This window comes from Sebastes fasciatus, chromosome 14 (genome assembly GCF_043250625.1).
Source record: "Sebastes fasciatus isolate fSebFas1 chromosome 14, fSebFas1.pri, whole genome shotgun sequence".
Lineage (NCBI taxonomy): Eukaryota > Metazoa > Chordata > Actinopteri > Perciformes > Sebastidae > Sebastes > Sebastes fasciatus.
Window position 1 is genome coordinate 22,393,357 of NC_133808.1, and position 25,606 is coordinate 22,418,962.

At 39.4% G+C, this 25,606-nt stretch overlaps 1 protein-coding gene across 3 annotated transcripts in view; it reads left to right on the forward strand.

Moving 5' to 3' along the window:
• The window catches only part of LOC141782869 (ephrin type-A receptor 6-like), a 191,182-nt gene that overhangs the window by 76,339 nt on the left and 89,237 nt on the right, over positions 1-25,606 (forward strand). For all 3 annotated transcript variants that reach the window (XM_074659686.1, XM_074659684.1, XM_074659685.1), the window contains exon 4: positions 23,017-23,172. In XM_074659686.1, the coding sequence (XP_074515787.1) occupies positions 23,017-23,172 (156 nt within the window). The remainder of the gene's footprint in view (positions 1-23,016; positions 23,173-25,606) is intronic.

Sequence of the window (25,606 nt, forward strand, 5' to 3'; positions counted from 1 at the left end):
CCCAGCCACTGCTTAATTTTCCAGTTGGCGGGGAGTTGATGTGTTCAGATATGATTTATTGATCATGTTGAGCACATTAGTTTACCCACTGTGTTCAGTTAAAAAGCAATAACACATTTTACACCCTGTGCTCCGTGCGAATGCAATAACGCTAAACTAATTACGCAAACTGGGGACAGCGGTGTGATTTGTAAAAGCCCGAGCTGCGTGCCGACTCTGCGAGAATATTGGAAGTAATGCGCAGATATTTGATTAATTCATACACACCTTAGCTCTCTCCATTCACTGACTTATATGGGAAGAGAGCCATAGGGCAGAGAATGTGTTTACATGCCACAGCAACCCAGATAGTGACTATCGTTTTGTCTTGTTAGTCAATGACACTCTCCAGATCCATTAATAATTCAAAATCAACTGTTCAATATAGTAATATTAGGGATCAAAACCATCAACAAGAAAAAGGTCAGGATTTAATGTCAGAGCACCAGAACCAAAGAATAAGAGTTTTGATAATAGACTAAGCATTTCACACCAACATTACCCTATTTTGAAATCCGTCTTGGGAGATACAGGGACACAGATTTCTGCAGGCAAAGCAGACGAGACTGCAATGAACACATGTTGTGTTTTGTAAGTAAGGAGCCCAGCTCACTTTTGCTCCACTGAAATAAAATGCATTCATCCAAAACAGTTACATAACATGAGGTTCCACAAGAATCAATTCCTGGCCCTTTTTAATCAAATTTCTACATGCTGTAACTCAGACGTTTCATATACAGAATATTTAATAAATATTCTGTATATACACAGATGTGTCTCTCCAACACGCTCTCATCCAAACTCGTCACATACTGACACTTTGTCACGGCTGTCAGCGTCACTTTTTGATTGCAGTAAACACATGCTTAATGTTGTGAATTAAACAAAAACACTTACTTAGGTTTAGGTAAAAACATCATGGTTGGGCTTCAATCTACTACGTTTGTACAGTGAAGATGTGACTGGACGTTATGAACATGGGACAGGGACAAACAGCTAACTTAACAACAAGGTAACGTAACAACGCAACGTAAAAACGCAACGTAACAACGCAACGTAACGTAACAACGTAACAACGTAACAACGTAACAACGTAACAACGTAACAACGTAACGTAACAACGTAACGTAACAACGTAACGTAACAACGTAACGTAACAACGTAACGTAACCACTATAGTTAGGTTTAGGAAAGAACTTGAGCTTAAAACTACTACGCTTGTACAGTGAAAATGACACTGAATGTTGTGAAAACGGGACACGAACGTACAGCTGATTGTAACGTGGCGCACGGGACACAAACAGCGGTCTCCTGGATGAAAGCCTTGTGTTTGTTGGACCCATCCACCTCTACTTCCGCCCGCCCGGTGTGTCTCTTTTCGCTATATAAACTACGTTACTTGCTCTGACCAAATGCAAAAACGTACACATTCAACGTATCCCTGGTTTGCAGAAACATCCAATGCCATAATTCTTTCCTGGCGACTGGGCTGGGTATTTGAGGCCCGAATGAGAATGGGCTGGTCTATATAGGCTGGATTGCTAACCGGCCAAAGTAGGCACAAACAATTTGCACTACTGAAGTAAAATATCAACGAGGTCTTGCTTTATTATGTCATATTTTTTGACCCCGTCTTGTAGAGGTGCCATCTAACATCTTTATTCTTTTAGTTTATATTGTGCACACAAGGTGTTTTTTCCTAAATAAAGTCATGTTTCATCCACAAACTAACTGACACACAGAAAACCTTGAGCCAGGTAGTTTTCCAATATAGCAGTGTGGTGTCTGGCTCGCTGTGCAAAATACAAGGCAGCTGAAATCTATAGTGTACTGTGTGCACTGTGCGTGATGGTAACTTAAAGGCAACAGGGACCCAATAACAAAGTTCTTTCACCTGCTGGTGTACCTAAGCAGGTTAATCTGGTCATGGACATACTGCACACCTCTGGATGTTTTTATCTCAGATAAAAAGAGGTGAAACTTGGGTGATAAGAAAACAAGGGAATACATTAAGGTTTATCTTGGTTCATTGCATCTTCACTTTTCTGAAACCATACCAACAGTGGTACAAGATCGATGATTTATCACTTAAGAAACATTGCAGGAATAAGAGGATTCTTACCAAAGCCACCAGGCTTTTGAAATGTGTAAAGTATACAACTATAATGGTCTTTTTCAGAAGACTGTAGGAAGGCTGCACCCAGAGTTTTGACAGGGACTTTCAAAGAGAGCATATTACTTCTGTCCTCAAAACAATACATTGGCTTCAAGTACGTACTGGAATTCGCTTTAAGATAGTTTAGCTTGTCTATAAAGCATTGAATGGCCTTGTTCCGCTATGTTAGACATGCTGAAAAGCCATGAGACTCACATTTCTCAGGTCATTTGGCACCAACACACTCTAACTCCCAACTCGTCAAACACAGAGGCTTGGTCAGTGGCCCTAAGCCTCAAATTATGAAGTTCTAGTTACCCCTGTAGCGTCAGTTTTGGATGTGTGGATTGCATGTCAATATACACTCGTTACGTGCATAGACTCCTTTCAAAATAAACTTCTGTGTTCACAGGAAGTTAGGGTTGCCTCAGACAATATCCCCTTTTTATTTTATTTTTTTCCTTCTCACTTATCACATGACATTATGATGGTTTATACCTGATGTTTGGTGATATTTAAGTTGTATATCTCTGTACAGATTCTGTGTATATTTTTTTGTGTATCAACTATAATTTATTTACATAATGCATTATAGTGTTTATATATACAGTCACACAGTGACTAGTGTTCACTATGTACTGTACTTTAGTGTGATCATGTGTATATCATCTTGTATATGATGTATACTGTGTATCCGAGGGAGCCTATTAGGACCAGGAGACCTGCCAGGTGACCTGGCCTAGTATGTATAAATAGGTGAGACTCTATATTGCAATCTTTGCCTGAAGAAGAGCTAGATGCTCGAAACGTCACTGGTGGAAATCAATTAAATGTTCATGGGGATCAGTATCTAGTGTGCGGACTCCATTCTTCTGTCCTTTACATGTTTTTTTGTCCAGCAGCTAGTATTTATCGTCTGAATGTGCGTGCTTTTGTAAATACATGAACAGCGGTCAGCTGGGTGAAAGTCCTGTGTTTGTTTAACTCATCCGCCACCCACTGACGTACTGACCAAGCTGCGGTATTTGACGAGTTGGGAGAGAGAACGGGTTGTTGGCACTGGTCTTATTGATGTGTTGTTATTTTTGGTGAACTTTGCTGAAGCTGCTTTTAGTCGCTAAGGCAGCCTTCCTGAGGACTTGAAATGTGCTCAGTCGCTCACATATTTTCTCCGTTGCCTCCTTAAAATCAATATTCCCTCTTTGTTGCTGAATAGCTTGTGTGCTTGCTGCGGGCAAATAGATGTAAATGAATCTTTTTAATATCTATCTTGTAACCTATTTTCAGTATTGGTTTCTCATTTTGTTTCATCTTATTTTCTTTTATCTAAAGCACGTTCTCCAGTGTTTGAAATGTAATATGAATAGATATTGCCCTGTTTTGCCTTTTCATAGTAAAGCTTCATCTCACCCAGGTTAAGTTGTGACTCGGGCTGTCAGTCGATTAAAATATTTAATAATGATTAATCGCACATAAATCACACATTTTTATCAGTTCAAAACCTTATAAGGAGATTTATTGAATATGTAATACTCAAATGTGCTGCTTTATGCAAATGTATGTATATATTTATTATTTAACCTCCTTCCCAACAAGCTAGTATGACATGGTTGGTACCGATGGATTCTTTAGTTTTTCTAGTTTGGTGCCAGTATCATCACTCTAGTTTATCTTACTCTAACTTCCAAAAGATCGATTTGCATTAATGTGTTAAAGAAATCAGTGGCGTTAAAACAACTTTGCATTAGCGTGTTATCTTTATATACCCCTAGTTGTGACATTTTGTTATGTTTCATAACCAAGTGATGAAATTTACTCATAAAAACTCAAAACCAGAGAGTTGCAGAATTTTCCCTGAGTCCTCCCATCATGCAAATACAATCCAACTGTTTCTTTCTGTCCACACACAACCATAGGATACAAAACACATTCCCGCCCGTACACATTTTGAAGGCTCTGCATTTTTGCCACTCCTAGGTCTCATATTAGGCCAATCAGTATAATTTTTCCTCATCATATGCTGTTATCGCTCTATAATATAAAAACATATTAAACTAAAATGAAAAGAACAGCGAAGGATTTGAGGAAATGTAGCATCCATCAGCTTTTTCCCCCTCTCTCCCATCAGTGGTAATTGATATTTGAGGCCTCGTTTTGCGCCCCGGCCTCCTTTTCTTGAAATGAGCTTTTGGAGCGCGGAGAAAACAGCTGAGGCGGTGGAAATGGAATTGGTTGTGTGTCGGTGCATGAGAGAGCGGGATTATCCCGGCGTAATGTCAGCCTTATTAAACACTATTACACTCTATAGATCAGAGAGGGATCTGAAAAGGATATACTGCAAGCTCATCTGTGTGTGGAAGTGTGTGTAAATTGGGATTATATGCCCATAAATTAGAGTTTTTTTACTAAGTGTCAGATGTGATCCAGTGAATGTGATCCACCTCTGATGCAATGCAATATGTTTGAGGATGTATTATAGTTATTATTTATCATTATTATTAGGAGCAGTAGTAGTAGAATTTACAATAATTGCAGGACAATGCAATTATGCCTCAACAATGCATATGTTTATTCTATGTTTCTAACAAGCAAAATGATTAATAAACCAAACCCTGGCTATAAGCTTGATCATACTGGGCTACATAAGTTTCACTTTGTAATTTTATGTATGGAAATTATTTCACTACACAAACAAGCTTTGCTGTAAAGGATGTTTTGCCATCACCATATGCCAGATCAAAGTAGCTATAGCTTTAGAGCCAGAGACCAGCTGCCATTCTGCTATCCGCTGTAGCGTTAATACTGGCTGTTTGTCAAAAACAAAAAGAGAGAGAAATCAAAGCAATGAAAAATAAATTAGCAACTGTTGAAAAACATCCGACTTATATTAGCAATAATATTAACAAGCACATTATTCATGACTGGTTTCACACCAAGAGGCAGCCTGGTTGTTGTGCGCGGTCCCATGAGGCTCAGCAGGAGCACACTAAGACGTCTCACCGTGCATCATATTGTTCAGGTGATAACTGAGCTGCTGTTGGAGAATCAGTGCAGGGGAGGGAGGGCTAGCACAACAGCTAAACTGAGTTACACTTCGAGCCAATCAGCTCAACCTGAAGGCAACTTCAACTCTCAATGTTTGTCTCGAGCCGTGGACACACACTGACAAAGACGACCCTTGGTCTTCAGATAAAATACTCAGATTTTTCAAATCTAAACAGATGTTGAAAGTGTGAGAGACCCCAAACATAACGACATGATAAATGTAACCATTTTGTTCCTATAGTGTGTGTGGAGAGCTACAATTTGGCCAAAACAGCCCACCATACATTAACAGATTCCATTCATGAACAACAAGAGTCCCGACTCAAAACCGGAAATCTCTCAAAATCAACAAGTTGGTTTTCCATTTTTGAGGTCCATTTTACTACTACTTTTATGCTTTGCGTTTTGCATTAGCTGCGGCCATCGTGACGGCAGTTGTTGTACTTCCGCTTGGGTCCCAATTGGCTCACGATCTTTCCCACATGACTGCGTCCTTGGCTGTCCTCGGGGTTCCACACACACAAAACAGGATATCCGGTCGTAAATACTGAACATATTTAATATTTGCGTTTTGAAATTGGTGCAGCCAGGATTGGGGGTTTATAAAACACTCTTAACATACCTCACACCACAGGAATATCTGGAAATATAATCTTTAGAACCATCAAAAACTCGAGGCTTTGCTGACCATTGTCGGAAGGGGCCCAAAATCGTCTTGATTCTTGTGTAGTTCTCTGCATTAGAAAAGTGTGAATGTAGAGTCTGAGCCATGCCTTTGTATGTAACTGCCACAGCATGGCTGTAATTGGCATGCAAGGACCCCCATTTACTGATTGGACCCTTCCCTTATTACTGTAGATGGGAGGCAGGTAAGGGGAAAGCAGAATTAATCCCTGATTTAGTCCTGTGGGGAGGAAATGAAGACATGCTGGAAGTATAACATGAGCATTAAACCCATGAACAGTACTTCCTGTAAACTCAGCACCTCCTACATACAGCATATTGCGTCTTTGATAGATTTCCCCGAGAGTACATATGTTCTCTACGTTCAGTTCAGGGAAATGAATGCTGTGCGAATGTTGGAACATTTCCCGGCTCTGCCTCAATGTATCTCCCTCCGTTCATGCTTTGGTCTTTTGATTGGCACATCACTGTAACGTTGACAGGAAAGAAGATTCAATCTGTTCCACTCGTCACATGTCACTTGATGAAGCTGCTTTTGATATAACAGAACTGCCATGACGTCAAAGAACTTTGGTAATATGAGTGAGTTCGGAAAATGTGTGTGAGTCAGCGCTCAGGGAGAGCGTGTTGTCCTCAGATCATTAACAAGAGAAGCTCGTGCTCCAATTGTGCTCATTCTCCCCTAATTACTGGCAAATGCTTCCCGCTAGTCCCATGAAGGCACACTCCATCATCCCAGATGACTGCACTTGGAGTGCTTTCTGTCCTTTGCTAAGCAAGTTAACTAAGTCACAAACTGCAACTGGACCAGAAAGGCTCATAGTCTTCATTAGCACTCCAACCATAAAGAAAAGCAAGTGCAATATAAAATGAAAATAACAATAATTATTTTTATATATATATATATATATATATATATATATATAATGACCTTTTATCTTATTGTCATTTATCTCATAATTTTTTATAATTTTCCAATTAATACTCTAAGTCCAATTGCCACTGAAAATGTATTGACAGTGGCTAATAAATAGTATTAATTGTTCCTGGCGGTATTAAACCCTCACCCACTGCAGACCTGAGTAATGGCTGTAAGAAATCAGGCATTTTGTTCTCCATGGAGAAAGGCAGCTGTGGTCAGCTTTAATTCATGTTGGTTAAAATGGGTTTCTATAATGAACACATGTATCAAACTGTTAAAGAAACCACTTCGGCAGTATAATCAACTTCATTGCTGTCCCCCTGAATGCTCTGTATATCCCAAACACTATTTAATGGCCAAAATGCGGTCAAAATCAACACTTCTGTGTCATTTGCCATCTATGATCTAGTCTCGCATAGCCAGTGGGGCTGCAACTAATGTTTATTTTCATTGTCGATTAATCTGTTGATTATGTTCTCGATTAATTGATTAGTTGTTTGGTCTATAAAATGTCAAAACATTTTGTAAAATGTCCATCAGGTGTTTCTCAAAGCCCGAGATGACGGCAGAAATAGGAGGCAAATGGCAGACTTATACCCACAGCTTACATCCGGTGAGTCAGACTACAATCTGACAAGTGAGCAGATACGAACAATAGAGTGCCTTCCTCCTGCAGCGCTCACAATTAAGGATGTCCTGTTGTCCCGGGGACAATAAACATAGCACCTGGGATACAAAGATAACGTGTCTAGGACAATTCTGGGACAGTGGAGAAACTAACTAACTCATTAAAATATGAAATTATTATGTTCATGCGTCATGGTTGGTTGTTACCAACTTTTTAAACGAGAAAACAAGACGAGTTGTGTAAAAGTTGTAAAAGCTGCCAGAGAGTAAGTATGTCCTTCACGGGTAACAGACATATTGCACACTTCGACGTGTGTATTTTATACTGCTTCATCAAGATGTAGTGTGTTAAAGTCAGATGCTAATGCAATTAGCACATTGGCGCCAGTGACAATAGCACCTTTTTCAATGTAGTAGCAGCTAATGTATATGTGTTGCTATGTGTGTGTTAACGTTGTAATGTTTATAGCTCAAACAAACTTGACATGAGAAGTAAGGAGCTTTGGGAAGTGAAAAGTGGCTGAGAAAACTATCATATACACTAGACAGAGAGGAACGGGAAACACTCCTTGGACTCTATAGAATATATATCTCCATTAACGTTACCATTAATTCATCACATGCACATGTAAACCATCATCGCGGTGATATCTCAGTTATCATTATTAAAAGTCAGAAGGGTGATCAATGATTTTTTCATAGCACCCCTATTTAAACAGACTTTACTAAAGGCTTCACAATTTAGAATAAAAGGGAAAGATTATTGATACTAATTTATTTAAGTTTGCTATGAGATATGTTCAAAGCGTGTGTATGTAAATTTCCATCACTGTAGATCAGAAACTAATTTGCATTTTTGCATTGCAATTTACAGTGATGCATTTATTGATGAAACAGTTAGAAAAATAAGAAACAGTAACTCAACCTATGACTAAAAGAATAATGAAAACTGATTGTGGCCAAACACTACAGGATTATTTCATTTTTTTAATTCAGATATAAGTGCAGGGAACAACTAGTAGAACTTCTATGGCGGACCAGAGTGAGTCAATGAAGTGATTATAAACTGTTTATAAATAATAAATAGTTTTTAATAAAGCAATATTTATTATGTAGAATGAAAAAAAGATGGGACAGTTGTGGGACTTCTATTCTTCTCTTTTACGATTAATAGCTGCCAGTACAGTGTAAAAATAATCACCATCAGTTACCAAGTTTTTTCACATGTCTGAATACAAGAGAATAAGATCATGCTCCTCCCAGAGATGCTGATAGACTCAACAGTGTAATCACGCTGTCGTCTTTTCCCTCCTCCTGTTTTGCCAATCAGAGTGGCACTTGCTCTTATCAATTTCTGCAAATTTGTTTCTAAATAGATGCAACGCCTTCGCACTCACGATGTGACAGCAAGATTTTCTCACTTCTCACTAACCACGCTGCACGTCTCGACATCCCTACAGCTGCTTCACGGAAATGCAATTTGACACTTTTTTATCCATTACAGTATCACTATAATCATTATTTTGTATTATACCTTTATATTTTCTGGACTCCAAAATTGATTTGTTTTGAAAAAAACTGGTTTATCTGAGAAGTACACCTGTGAGACAGCACTTTTTCAAAGCCTTTCGGGCATCTTTTGAGATTTTCCTCATTTTTTATTCTGCCACCTCCTTCGTTCTTCTCAACAGCAACAACTTCTCTCTTAGCGCTGTTTGTCCATTAGAGACGCTGCAGGAGCCTGCTTGTCTCAAAGAAAAATAAATGTTTACAGATCTTGATGCTCATGGTATACAGTATACTTCTTTGCATCTGTAAATATGTTTCTCTTATGCATACACTTGATTTGAGCCTGTTTGCGTAAGTCTGTGCGAGTGAGATTTAAAGAGAGGAAAAAGAAAACGAATCGAGAGAGAGAGAGAGAGAGAGAGAGCGAGCATCACCAAAGGCATTTAAATTGACTGATCCATTTTAATTTCACTCCAGCTCCATTATGTTGTTGTTGATGTTACTAAAGGGCTGCCGTGTCATTATCTCCCTCCTTTGTTTGTGCTGTTTTTGAGAAGACATTGCTGTTGTTTATTTTCCACAAGAAGGCCTCTATGCTAATGCGACCTCTGCTAAAGACGATTTGCTGTCGATTTAACGGCGTGTTAAAATCACAATCACCATCAATCATGCGGAAGGGAGGCAGCGAGCGAGCGAGGGAGAAGTTTGGGGCTAAGTCATGCCAATCTTCATAACACCTTCTAATAAATTCATTAGGCCTCTGTGCACACACACATTGACACGCATCATCTCTTCTTCAAGAGGCATATAGCCTTGCGAGTTTCATAATTAAACGTAGGAACAGTGAATACGGGGATGAATATGAATACAGAGGTAACGTATTTTTTTTATTATTTTTTTTATCCCCTCTCATAGTGATATCACAAAACCTATTCACAGCCTGAATTTCAGTTGATTACACCACATTATGTACCTGGTGTCTTCACAGAACATTGAATCTGCTTTCAATAAACTGACATTCACACAGAGGAACAAAAGCGTACTGCAGACGTCTCTGGTAGAGCACGAGACAGAGAAGCGACACGCAACGGAAGAACAGTAGAGGTGAAGTGAAAGTAAATAGGTAGTAATAATGGGAAAGGACTGACACAAGAAAAAAAAAATAAAAATACAGTTGAGAGTTGTGCCATGCATACTCTAACCTGATCCACCAGATGGTTTGTCACACAGAACATAGTACTTGACAAGTGATTGGATGTAGCATTTGTCAATCAAACTCATGCAGAGAAGAACGAAAACATGGCCTTCAGGAAGTTTGTAGTGATGCGCGGGTCGACCCAGAACCAGCGCGTCCCGCAGGTAGATCCATAGGTTGGGCCATAAGTTATTAATAACTTACAGAAACATTGTGTGCAATAGTCCACCTTCTCTTCCCCTCTCTCTGTCTCTCTCTCAAACACACACATACACACACACCAGCCGTGGTGGCAGCACATCATTTTAACACATTCCATGCCACCACCATGTAATGCACTGTCAAGAGGTCATGGTCATTTCACGTATGTCTGTGAAATGATGTTGCTCGCCTCACACACACCCACACAGATACCTGGAGCCGTGGCGCTCGAGTCCACTTGTTTCTGACCTCAGTCCTGACAATTGTGTTAATGCATAAAGTTGACGCTTTGCGGGTCGGGTTCAGGTGGTCGATCAACGCATATTGTTGGCTCTCATAATGGGTCAGATGAGTGTGGATTATAAAAAAAAAAACTGATCGGAGCATCACTAATAGTTTGACAATTTGGTGGATTTTGTTTCCTTTGAACAGAACCAGGTTAGCTGATTCCCCGTGTTTCCAGTCTTTATTCTGAGCTAAGCACTCAAAGGTCACCTGTCTGTAGATCATATACCATACCCACATGAGAGTGGTATCGACCTTCTCATCTGACTCTTGGCAAGAAAGATGTCCGACTATTCCTTTAAGACTTCTTACTCTGGACTAAAGTGTTAAAGAGATGGACGGAGCAACCATCTGACATCACCATCCTTAAACTCCACCGCCTGCTTGGCAACAAGTGTCACATTCCACCAGTAGTTGATGGCGTCCGTGCCCACTAGCCAACGATAAGCACTATAGATTTACTGTTATGATCATACATTAGAGCTATCTTAATACAGGTCCGCGCTGTCTGGGCGCCAGTCAGGACATTATCTCAGCAGTGGAGCTCTGACTATAAAAACACTGCTTTACTGTCCATCCCGAAGCCTCTACCAGACACCGTTTTGTCTCCAAAGTGAGATTTAGAGAGGAGCTCATGCTCTCTCTGAGTTATCGGATGTCTTTTGCGAAGTTTACTACTCCGTTAGTTCATTTGGCACAAGACTCTCTCTATGCTGCTATAAACATTGCCATAAAGGGATCAGTGAGGCTGACCTCTGTAAAGTCCATAAAAAGATCTTTGTCTCTGATAATGTCACTGATATATCAGTGATGGCTGCCCCTGAATGAGCCCATCCAGCACTGTCTTTGGTGAAAACGGGTTCTAGCTCTCTTGCTTTTTTTGTGTTTTCATCTTCGTCTCATTGTCTGGTTGTTTATTAGCTCTTATGTTTTCCTGTGTGTTCGTCTCTGTTCCCCTCTCACCTTTTAAAATGATTAAAATCCAGTGTACCGATACATTTTACTAAGCTGGATACCAACATTGAAACTTTATGAATAAAATCATACTCTTCTATTGATGCCAGGCGTCTCTGTTGTTGCTGTAATTAATCTTCCTGCAGTGTAGAAATCTACATGGCCATTCACATCACACAGCAACAGGAACAAATTGTGTTTAATTTTGATACACCCAATTGTCTAGTAGTATGTGAGGACATTTTTGCATCAATAATTTGAGAGGACACATGCTGGTTGATGAGCTGTTTGTCCAAAAAAATCACAAATACTGAACCTGAATCAGTGCACACAGTACAGAAAATTTCCCAGTTGTGTTGATGTCTCCACTTTTCAACAGTAACAGATAAATGTAAGGTCTCCTGTGGAGGTTATAACCACTAGTAGCACTATGGAGCAATGATTTTGTGTGCAGGTCCCTGTTTGGTTTGCAGTGGTGGGATACTTGTACTTTAATTGAGTATTTCCATTTTATGCTACTTTATACTCCACTAGAGGGAAATATTGTACTTTTATCTAAACGCTTTGGTAACTTTTTTTTTTTAACAGATTCAGATTACTACAAAACGTAATTAATATTCAGCAACAATCAACCAATAAATTCTGATGTATTATTGTAGATTAAAGATGCTCTATATGATATCCAGAGCATTAATATAGCATCAAACAACTATGCGCTGTGTAAAGATATAATGGAATAATGTCTACCTGAGCAGAGAATGAAGTCGCTCTCCATCTGTATGTGTTGTAATCTGAGTTTCTCCGCGATTTGTTGACAAAGCCAGGGTCGGCCACACGTGCATGTGAGCACTGTTTGTTCCGTCAGCAGTGTTTGTCGTTTCACCGTTAGCACCGTTAGCTACGAGCCGCCAGCTCAGGCATCACCATGTTGAGAGCTGTGGGGAGGTTATAGAAATGCTCCCAATCTCCCATTTAGCACCTTTAAGCTATCTGATAGTATATAAAATAGATCAAATTAGCTCCACCTTTACCAGCAACAACATCAGTGATGCTTACACATTAATGCAGCAATAATTATAATCCGGTAATGTAATATATATTATTCTGAAATGAGACATTCTGCATAATAAGTACTTTTAATTTTGCTACTTCAGTATATATTTGATGCATAATGTACTTTTAAGTCAGTACAATTTTGAATTCAGGACTTTCACTTGCAACAGAGTATTTCTACGCTGTGGTATTGCTACTTTTACTTATGTAAAAAGATCTGAATACTTCTTCCACCACTGTTGGTTTGTCACATGTATGTGTACACAGGTGATGCAATATACATTCCTGCCACACTATCACTGGTCTACAGGTGGGGGTAATGCACCAAGATATGCAGTAATGTGCAAGCAAAGGCAGGGAAGAAGAAGACTGCTAGCAAGTAAACATGGATGTCAACTATGCAGGATTTAAAATACTGTTTTATGAGGAAGGGAATACGTTGAGGTGAGGGAATAAGGAAGAGGCGTGCAGAGAGGAGATGATTGGCAGGAGTGAGAAACTCAACAGGGGTGAGCGGTGGTGAGATCAGGAATGGAAGAGTCTGGAAAGTACCACAGTGAAAACAGGGCCTTGAGAAGGAAAAGAATTTGCAGCGGGAGAAGTATTTAACAAAAACATTGTGGTATTGTAGTTGAAGTAGACATTGCATTAAGCAGCGACTTTAATGGTGCTGCTGGAGAGCGTAGTAAAGTGTAAGTGATTCAAATCCTTTAACGTCTCAAACACCCCCCAGTCTGCATGTTGTCAATGGAAGAGATAATTAGCTCTGATTATCCTAGTTAATAGTATTGTTTTTCTTCCTACTTACAAAAATGGCCTGCATTAAAAGAGCTTATTACCTCTATTACCTGTGATCGCCAATTATGAATCTCCAGTCATTGTATCTTATCAAAGCCTGATTCAACGCAATAAACCTTCATGCTACAAAATACCAGTCTAATTAAACTGAGAAATAAAAATCAATGCAATAGATGGAAGTTCAAATAATTGTCGCAAGAAGTACATAAAGGAACAAATTAAGCACAAGTAGTGAATGATTTGCATTAATGGCATTACATTTATTCAGAGACGGGAAGATGATACAAACACAATAGTTAGTGGGGAGAGACTCACTCCTTCATCATTGAGGCAAGCTCGCTGTGTCCAAGCTAGCCTTCGCTATACGTTGCTTGTAAACATTGGTGCTTTGCAAAGCCGACAGCCTCCGTGATCCGTAAATGCCGTGATGGAGATTAAAATCAGGAAGCAAGCAAGAGAGAGTGAATACAAGAAGGTAACAACCAGCCTGTACAAGAGATGGCTGAAATAGCAGGTTGTAAACCCGGGTGAGGTCGTGCAAACATGTGCATGTTGAGTGGAAGGATATGAGGTAAAATTGATTTTATTATTTTAAGATCATTTAAAATTTAAGGGCAGCTACTATTTGTACTTGACTAGCACATATTGGATGTGTCTGATATGATGCAGTACAGAAGAGGTATTCATACAAAACATAAATATGCCATGCATACATCACATAGAGGAAAATACTAATATCCCACAGGAAATGCAATGTCAATACACTGTACAGTCATATATGCTGTTTCTCAATTTGGATACTTCCATTAATTCATTTCCATGTAGTACACTGTGCACACTATGTAATTACTAGTGTAGTGCGTGAATTTCGATAGGGTAGCGTCGTCTCAAATCGCACACTCTCTCGTACTGTAGTGCACTCACTAGAAGCTCGGTAGATCGGCTGGCGACCATTGAGGCTGAGAAGTGTCGCGCGTTCCACACTCAATGTTTTGACCGTTTTGAGTACAACATCCAGGTACTTAAATGCACTGCAATTTGCCATACTTCTCAGTGTGAACGCACTTCTGCACTCAAAATAGCAAGTGGAAGTACTCAAATTGAGACACAGCAATACATTTTAAAACAACGTAAACTGTGTTACATTCGTCATATACATACATGTACATACATGAAATTTGACCTCCGCATTTAACCCATCCTAAGCATTAGGAGCAGTGAGCTGCTGTAAAGCACCCGGGGAGCGACTTGAGGTTCAGCGTCTCACTCAAGGACATTTCAACATGCAGACAGGAGGAGCCGGGGATCGAACTGCCGACCTTGTGATTACAGGTTGACCCGCCCTATAGGTTGACATTATAAGACTGGCTGGACTGCAGTGGCTGAAAGTTGCTTGACAAACCTTTGACGCGAGGGTTAAAGTTTTCGATACTGATTGACGATGATGACGTAGATGATCACAATATAATCTGATACAATAAGTAATGAAAAGAAGATCAAAGTTTTATAGTTATTAATAACTTTAATAACTAGCTCGCACACAGCGGGCCAGCGGACAGCGGGGTCACCCTCTGCCGCTAATTGAGAAAACATCATTCTCAACACTTGAGCAGCGATGTGTCGAAAAGGGCCGCTAATCCTCGAATCACAGATAGCACTCACTGCTCTCTAATGAAGAGGGGGAGAGGAGAGCTTTTCATGTTGAGTGAGAGTGCGAGATAACTCAGTACTGTTTATCTGACTTGTATCACGGCACTGTATCATCTTAATGTATCTCGCTCATATTGGCTGGATTTGTTTTGTTTTGTTTGAAAGTGAATCTGACCATCATGTTGCATGAGCAAAGGAATAGGGTTATAATTTCCCCCTGGAGGAGTATGATGAATATGGAGAAAGAAAAGGGACTATGCATTCTGATAGTATGTAAGATATGCATGAACAACATGTGTACTGTGTCCGCACAGAGAAAAAGCAATAAGGTTTTTATTTGTATTGTTTTATAGTTTCTGTAGAAGGGAGACTGAGGAGGGGGATGTTTGTGTGGAATGAAAACTGAAAATGGTCTTGCTTTTTTTTTTTTCATTTGCAATAAGTTTCAGGCTGCATCTCGCCTCTAACGCCACCATCTCTGCAATGATCTCTCATCCTTTGCATCGCCTCCTCACCACGCTCGCTGCCTTTGATTTCAAGAGCTGAACTATTCTGCAACATTTGTTGATGTGGTTCTGCAAGTAAATGCTGCAGAATTGTGCTCCTCTTGGAATTGTTCTTCTTCGCTGACCACCAGGAGAGGCACCCACCATCATCGGCTATACGCACTGCGAAGAGCCAGAGAGTCATTTTCGCATGCAAACAGGCCTGCATACACAAATATGCAGATACCACTGAATGTGTTGCGCTGGACTGATTGGCAGTGATAGGTTGAAATTTATACTAATATTCTATTCAATGATTCTTGTTAGGATGTCTAAACCAACATTTAGACCCTTATGGGACACTAAAACTTTAACCTCTCAAAGCTACTTTAAGTGAGCTCAGTTATTACAACAAGATCTAAGTCTGGAAACATTCACCGACTAAGGATTGATAGAGCCGGACTGCATAAACTATTAAAACAAGGTGTAATGATAATAAAATGATTATGAATTAAAGCATATTTTTAATGCATGCATATACATATTGTTTTTAGATAGATGACAGGAAGTTAGTGGGGAGAGAGAGATGAGGAATGACCAGCAACATAGGTCTGAACCAGGGATGTTGTGGTCCATGGTTGTCACTTTAACCTATAGATAACCAGGGTGCCCCATGTAATTAGGTTTTTGATGGTTTTCACCTAAACATCATTCAGAACCTGATGGGATGAATAGTTTAGGCAAAATATTTAAGTGTTTCCAGAGAAACTGCCGTGTTTTGTTCATGTTTAAAAATCTAATTTAAAGTTCAGTGATTCGTCCAATGTAGTAAGAGTTATGGTTAATGGTTGACTGAATACGAAATGTGACGTTTATTGTACAGCTCAATTGAAATCTTAAGTAAATGTCCATGGAAGTTGGCTATTGAATTTTTCAACCTTATCGCCTGACAAGAATGTCAATATTGGACGATTCTGCCAAACCTCAGGTTCAATGCCAACATTTTCCTTCAAATTCTTTCTGTTTCTACAATATGGCATGGGTACTACCTGTATGGTACAAGGATAGAGAAAGATTATGGTTATGGTCAGGCAACTAATACATTTGATTAAGGTTTAGGAAAGGTGTGGTTACAGTTAAAAAGCCCATGCACCACACCAACCTTTATATCAGTTGATGCTGCCTCAGTACTTAAGAGCACATTGGTTTCTATGCTGCTGGCTTTGAATGTTGGCATTTGACATAAATTGTCCACACTGGACATAATTACTAGGGATATCGGGTTAACAATTTCCAGTAGAAGGTGAACCAATTGTGTTCAGCACCTGTCTTTAGACGGGGTGTGTTTCATATAGTTTTTATGCATAAACGCTCCTCACAATCTACTTCTGTTCTTAAAAACATCGGTGGAACCACCAAATTGTCCAACTACTTTAAACAACAGGGCCACTTCTTAGCTAACCAATGTATTTATTTAATCAATTAGAGAGGCAAACTGGGTAGAAGTTCCAGCAGATGGTCATACAGTACAATATAGCCAGACAGACAGACAGACAGGGAGTCAGAGGAAGACAGACAGGTCTACTCCCCACACATGATCTGCCTGCCAGTTGCCCTGGTGTTGTTCAGGTCCAGTGAGTATGAAGTGGCAGGCCTCACCAACCAATCTGCTGCCTCTGGGTCTCAGGGCCCGACTCGGGGCTCTGAGATGTAGATGTACTGGATGACTTCCAGATCTCATTAACCTTGGGCTGAGGGCCCAGAGTTAGATCAGAGCCCCAAAGGCCAGTGGGTCAGGATGCTACTCTCTCATATTCCCTGCTCAGCTCTAGTCTACTGACCTCAGAGGTGTGTACAGTAAACCTCACACCTATGGAGGGAATCCACACAACATGGAAGATTTTTGTTTTTAGTTCTATCTTTAATAACACTTTATATAAAGCGCATATCTGTAATTGAATACCTGCATTGTAATGTATGCATAATACATTTTAATAATTGATAAAAAGCCTTCATAATATATTATGATGGGTTATATACATTAAGATATATATATAAGACATGTTGACTTTATCTTAGGCATGCAGTCAGATGAAAAGCTTTGCAATTCAGTGACCCTCATGCTTGATAAATTTCATAATCTTGCTGATGATACGTCATTATATGTGATGTCTTCTGAATCCCACTCAATAGCTGTGGTTGTGTTTCCTCTGTGCTCCCACATGTTCACTGCAAATATCTGTCATGGGCTCTGGTGTCAGGATCAACAAACAGCATGACGGGGCAGAGAAAAATACAGTACAATATGTTCTCACAATATCAGTGCAGCTCTAGTACAGCTGATGCAGACAGGAGCTCACATGAGGCACCATGATGGTCATAACACCGAATAACCGTTATCTTCTAAAGGAGTTGAGTGAATATGATCAACTATGGTTTGTAATTGTACTTATAATCCTTAAAGGGATAGGTCAGGAGCTTTGAAGTGGGGTTGTATATTTGTTATCCATAGTCAATGTATTACCTACAGTAGATGACGGTCAGCACGCCCCCAGTTTGGAGAAGCAGTCAGGAGATACCGTACTGCTGTGGACGGGGACGGCCGCAAAACACATTTCAGGCACATAAAAGAAAAGCTCACCTAAAAAACATAATTATCAGTCTAAGTGTATGCTATGTTTAAAATATTTTCGCCGGTTTACCTTGCTGTGAGACAGCTAAAGCCATTAGCCATCCTCTTGCCAAAGCGACCAGACTCCATTAAAAAAATAATAATAATTTTACCTGACTGTGAAACAACGGTAGACCAGCAACCCATGTGTTCTGCGAGGTAAAATTACAGTTTCTTTCAATGGAGTCTGGTGGTTTTGGCGAGAGTATAGACTGATACATCTTCATTTCCCCGTCGGAAAAGTCTATCCGTATAATAAAACACATAATATTGTACGTATACATTATAACCTGTGCTTATTTATACAGCTGTTCTTATAAGACATCTTCATTATGAAGGTTCATAACTTTATTTATTGCCTTATGCATGTTCCATGTCAGTACATTCAGTTTAGGTATGGGCTTCACAGAAAATGGTTCCCTTACTTTTGTTACTTTTGTTTTGATACTTGTATGACCCTGATGAAGCTGTTACAAAAGGGATTCATTTTAGTAACACACACACACACGACACACATTCAGCCTTGTTCTTCTGCTTCCTTCTACTGTGCTATTTTGTTTTGGCTTTCATACTTACTAGTCACATGACCATCAGCAGCCTTATGTACAAACTCCATCCAATACAGAGTTATTTTCATCTGTATGGATCAGACGTATATTCACGGGGGAAATAACAGAGATTCATTGTAATGATTGTAATATTGCTCATACAGTCTATATAACTGCTCGAACGTCAAAATCCCCATGAGTCATTCATTTGACAAGCCTTCTAGTTCAATGTTCTGTTTGTCATTGCTGTTGCCATGTCCACTGGTGTGTGTGTGTGTGTGTGTGTGTGTGTGTGTGTGTGTGTGTGTGTGGGGGTACCAGCATGTGTGTGCTAACCTCCTTGCCACCGTGTGCGTGTCCATCCTCGGGTGATGCATGGTCAGCCACTGTACAGCACCACTGTGGCCTTGGAACAGAGCCTGGCCAGACAGATTGCAGCAGGACGCTGTGAGGTTCGAAAGGGAACATCCCCTCAGTTCAGCGAAGGTCGAGGCAGAGGCATCGTTAGGTTGACAGAGTCTGAAACAGGGTCCAGTGGGGTGGGGGAGTTGACTGACGGTTTTTGACTCAAGGACACGCCGGTATCAGAGGTTAATGACGGAGGCAGCCTTGGTACGCCATAGGGTACGCCGCTTATCATACTGATGTATAGTATGTGTGTGTGTGTGTTTCATGTCAAGTTTTTGAAGGCAAATAACAGATGGAGTATTTTGAAATTGAACTAGTCAATGATCAATATTAGGCATTTTTTGAATTTGAACATTTTTAATACCATTTATTTTACTCAGTCATGGGATATTGAGACTTTTGATTGAAATGAAGGATATCAATAATTGTAAAATACAAATAGTCTTGTATAGAGTCTGATCAATACAACATAAAAGGCCTGATTCTGATATATTTCAACTGTAATATTTGTCATTATACAATAAATGTGTAAATTAATTAGGGATGTCAAACGATTGAAATATTTAATCGTAAATGAATCACACATTTTTCATCTGTTCAAAATTAAGTATTTAATAGTCTTATCAACATGGGAGTGGGCAAATATGCTTGCTTTATGCAAATGTATGTTTATGTTTATTATTGGAAATCAATTAATAACACAAAACAATGGCAAATATTGTCCAGAAACCCTCACAGGTACTGCATTTAGCATAAAAAAATATGCTCAAATCATAACATGGCAACCTTCACAACAAGCTAGTATGACATGGTTGGTCCCAATTGATTTCTTAGGTTTTCTAGTTACATATGATGTAAGTATTTTCACTCTAGCTTTAAAGCCTGCTACAACCTTAAGATTGCAAGTTGCGTTAATGCGTTAAAGAAATTAGTGGCGTTAAAACAAATTTGCATCAACGCGTTGTCACGTTAATGAATCAATCCTCGTACAGATAAACACTAAAAAAGTCCACGCCGACTTGTGCCTCATGTGTGTGTGTGCGTGTGTGTGCATGTGCATGTGCATGTGCATGTGCGTGTGTGCGTGTTAACCTCTTTGCCTCTGTCCTAATTGTCCCCATTTGATGAGAGCGGTCGTGGTTTAGAGCGCTTCCTTGTCCTCCCTACAGCTCCATTTATCACAGGCAGCAATGGAGACACACAAAGGCACTCGGTGCTTCAAGGTGAATCCCAAATGGCTCAGCTTGTGTTACCTTGTTAAATCGATGTGCTTGGTGACAACCGGCAGCAATGGATATCTCACCAGGCAGGAGACTTTTACACGTCTCGGTGACATGGAAGTGCATAGCAGGTTGAGAAAATGCTATTAAAAGCCGTTGCAGTTGGTTTCTAATGACTTTTGTAAACTCTTGTAAGCTTTTAGTTCATTTTCTTTCTTAATAAGGGAAGCTGCTTTTATGTGTTATGCTTTATCAGACAAGAAACATACTTTCATGCCGTGGCGATACAAAACTCACAATGCATGCAGTCTTGTCCATTTTCCTCTATTCATTCTGTGAATTTTAATACCAAAAAATGTGGGTTTGATAGTAATACATGTGTTTTGTGTGAATGTGGAAACAGAGAGCCTCTTCATTACACGCTTTCATACACAGAGCTTCTGGAAAAAATTCAGCAGCTAGCGTTGGATTAGAACCAAATACTCGTTTTGCATCATTTTTCATGCACCAAGCCAACAAGTTTAAAACCCCTCTCTCTGTTTGGAAAGAGTACAGGGAGTTACAGCTTTACACATATTCTCTCTAAATTATTAAAAGGTTATGCAAGTATCACTTGTGTTCTTAGTGGCTAAGCTGAATGTTTCTTCTAAATTTCAATACTATTTGTTTTCTTAAAGTATTTTAACAAGGTTTTATTTCCTCAGCTTTAACACTTGACTGATATTATTTGTCTGCTGAGAGCAGAGAGGTTTTTATCCTTACTTTCCAATGCCACGCCAGTATGTTTTCTTTGCAAACTGCTGTTTAATAAGGCCATATGGATTTGTTTTCATTCATGAATGTGAGACACAATCACTTCTGGTTTAATGGTGCTGTGAGTTTATCACACTTTTGTTCAGCATGTACCGTCTCTATTACTGTAAATAGCCTGGTGTCGAATGAGGCGTGCTGTGCAACTGCATGCTATAAATTAAGGTCCCTTTGTCCCTTTTTCCTTTTTTTATTCAGCGTCACAGCACTTGTCAGATCAGATTTCAAGGTTTTTAATATTATACTTTGTGTTTTTATTGTAATATGCCCACTAATAGCATTAACAATGGCTCTGTTCTGTTTGAGTGTCACAGTTTGCCAGCTATTAAGCCATCATTCATGTTACTATTTGCATTTCATTTTGCAGTTCATGATGAATGTTTACAAAATGTTCTTGACAGATATTAGCCTACATATTTGCATTGGTTAATTTAAGTAGAAGGACCAGTGTGTAACAATTGGGGGGATCTAGTGGCAGAAATGGAATATGTTATTAAAAAGTATGTTTTCTTTAGTATATAATCACCCTTAATAAGAATTGTTGAGTTTTCATTACCTGAAAATGAGCCGTTTATATCTACATAGGGAGCGGGTCCTCTCCACGGAGTCCTCCATGTTGCACCGCATGTTATTGCAAACTTTTCCTGCTTGGGCCGGAGTCGATAACGTTACTCGCTCCCGTTGCCGCCGCTCTCTCTCTCTTGCTTCACCACTCACTTCCCATATACACACTCAAAGCACTCTACTCTTACAACAACTGGCTCTAGAGAGGGTCATTCGAGTTTTCGCCTTGGCCACCGTAGCAATCCTACACGCTTGGCACACAGGAGAAGTTGTAATCTGCAACCTCACCGCTAAATACCGCCAGATCCTACACACTGTTCCTTTAAGTCAAATTCTGTTGGCATCGTTGATTCTTTGCAACTTTTCATACTCTTTGCCCCCATGATGTTTTTCTGTTGAAAGTAAAACACTCAGAGCAAACCAACTGTAGTTGTAAAAACTCATCCTAAGCAAGGCGTAACTCGTTATGTTTTTGTATGTTTTCTATTAAAAAGCCTTTCTATCATCCCATTTAATCATTCAGCTTTAATTATTCATTGAGAGTAACACACCAGCAGTAAATATAAATTAGGCATTAAAGCTGTGTCTAATGCTATCCGCAGGGTTAAGCTTTTTCTCTCATTCAGGAAGGGAGGAGAATAATTTGTGTATATTGATTCTGCATTGCAAGTGTTTTCGATTGCAGTTGAGAAAAGTCAGATAATTTTCATTGAAGTCATGAATATCTGTGTCCGTTAAGCTTCTTTTTTTATGTAAAATGTAAATCTCACTTTTTAATACTAAGTTTCCAAAAAGCAGAGCAGATGGCCTCATTATATTTTAGTGAAACCTTGCTGCATTGATTTCCATATTTGAAAAGAAAACCTGTTTTCATGAATCTGTTAAAAAATATTTAGTCCTCTGAAATATGAATTGGTTAGCATAAGTGATGATGCAAAACTCATGATGATTGACCGACACCAGATCACTCCAATGCCTCTTGTTTAAGTATGGCTGCTTTAATACTATGATATAATATTTTAGAAACATGATGTCATTGCTGGTTTCTTGTCAGCAAACAATATGTGTCCACTCGGGTCCTCGTGCATTGGGAGGATATGTGATGTTTGCATGTGATATTCTTACCCGTACGTCCATAACATGGTGTGGCTTTGCTCTCATATATGGTCATATTGTCTTCCTGTCACCCACAGCATGCCACCCAGGCTTCTACAAGGCACTATCTGGAAACGTCAAGTGTTCAAAGTGCCCTCCGCATAGTTTCAGCTATGGAGAAGGGGCCGCTAGCTGCCGCTGTGAGACGGGCTTCTTCAGGGCCGAGAGAGATCCTCCAACTATGGCTTGTACACGTGAGTATACCAAATACTTACTTACTGCTAGGGGTGTAAATCACCAGTTTCATCACGATACGATATATAGATTCTTTGGACAACGATACGATATTTTTACGATATCAAAAAGTCTGTCACGATGCAATTTTAGATTGATGGATCTACTTATTACACATAACCACATTGATGTTCAGGGCTTTTAGTCCTCCTGTTCGATATGAAGAGGATCATGGCAGAACTTTGAGCCTCACTGCAACTTTCTTAATTGTGAATTCACGTTAAAGATCTTTATACTTGTGTATGCCCGACAGTCTGGCTAAGTTATTGCTTTGTCTCTATAGAGCTGGTGGATTACTCCAGTGCTCTCTCAGAATTAGCTGTGTCTCGTCTGCAGGACTTATCTGGTGTGAAACTGTGCATTAGAGAGTCTCTGGATGAATTACATGGCTTTTGTTCAGCTGCCTCGTCTTCATTGATGATTCACCGACTGTCATTACGACTTCATATTTGCATTAAATTACAGTTTAACCGGACTAATTCTCCTTTAATTAAAAAGCCATTTAGCTGTCAGTGAGATAGACGGGGGCCACGTCTGAGAGCTCTACAGGGTGGAGGAGTGTATTTGTCTTTTACGGCGAGACAAAGCCGAGTCATTGGGGGGAAGCTGTGAGTTTACTGTTCCCCTGCAAGATGTACTGTTTGTGGAGGAAATCTTCAGAAAGGCCTGGCTCTATATACATTGTCCTCATCTCTAAATTAAGCAGAAGCTCATAGAAACCCATACATTTATACGTGCAGACAACAGTCTCTTACTGTTGGAAAACTATTATATATCCAACAGTACTGTGTAATAGGGGTGGGGGAAAAAAATCGATTCATCGTATCGTGTTTTGTTTTTTACGATTTTGTAATAATCTTTTTTTAACGGTGGAATCTACCTAATTGCTCTATTTTAGTCAAAGCAGACTTAGAAGGAAATTACTGCTTTTATTATTTTTATAGTCTGATTAACGTGAAATTATATCAATTTAAAAAAAAAAAAAAAACTGAAGTGAGAAAGCAGAAAATGGCGAAGGGCCTACAGGGATTCGACCTGCACCCTCTCATGTTAAATCTGAAGTGGTAAACACTACACATACAGTAAAGTATGGAAACACTTTGAGTTTTACACATTGCCAGGAAAAACAACTCTGTCATGGACAGCAAACGTTATTGTATTGTGGTAACGTGCGGTCAAGCCAACCGTCACTCGCATCTCCGGGGTCAAATCACTACCATGCTACGCTACAATCATAGAGCACCCATATACTGACATTTATGTTTGTTAATCGCATTCAAATGGCCCCAATGCAGCTGACCATGGATGTATAAAGAGAACGGAGCTGACGGGAGAGCTAGCGACGGACTTGGTGAAGTTAGTGGAAGTATACACGTGTGAATACGTCCTGTACTGAACTGTATGTACAATATATATATATGGAAATAAGATTGATAGATTATATTCACCAGTAGTTTAAAACATTACATGTCCCTTATAAATTAATAGAAAATACCACTGATTTGTGAGGGAAAAGTGTTAATAAATTATTTTTGACAATGACTGATATATTTGACTTCAGGACATCTCTTACTATATAAATGCTGAAAATAAAATATTTTTACTGTATTAAATTAGGTATTTTCCAAAATAAAAGTCCCTATAAGTGTATGATTTAACTTTTTCCCATGGTCTAGTGTAAAAAAAAGTTAACAAAAATCCCAATAAATCATAATATCGAACCGCAATACTTGTAGAATCGCAATACTTAAAAAACGTAATACATTTTGAATCGGCACCCATGTATCGTGATAGTATTGAATTGGGAGATGAGCATATCGTCCAAGCCCTACTGTATATAGCTATTATATTCTGATCAAACATGTTTAGATGTGCCCCAAAAAAAAAGACAGCATAAAAACTGTTCTAGCAAAACTATGTTTATTTCAAGACCTCTTTTTCACCCCTGGAATATGAAGAAGACATTATACCAACGACCAGGCTGATGGCATCTAAATGAATAATATTTACATTTAATATAACATATAACACCAGCACAAAGCCAACTCGACTTTGAAAATGGGAGGGTAATTTATCTCTGTGAGCGTTGAATTGAATTTTGGAGATTAAGTTGAAGTAAAATACACAGTACAGAAATGAATGTTGTTTTGTGGCTCTACAGCAGTTGTTGTTTGTTGTTGAACTATATCTTCCAGGCAAAAGAACATCCTAAATCTCCCAGGCCACTTTTTGCTCCCAGTAAACACTGTATATAAAGGCGTGTGGTGGTGTGACAACCCAGCAAACTAAAAGGTGCAGACTACCACATCTATTCTAACAAGCTGTGAGTTCTGTGTTTACTCATATTGCATTTTAATCAGCAGCGTGTAGGCCAGAGCATAAACTATTTGCTTG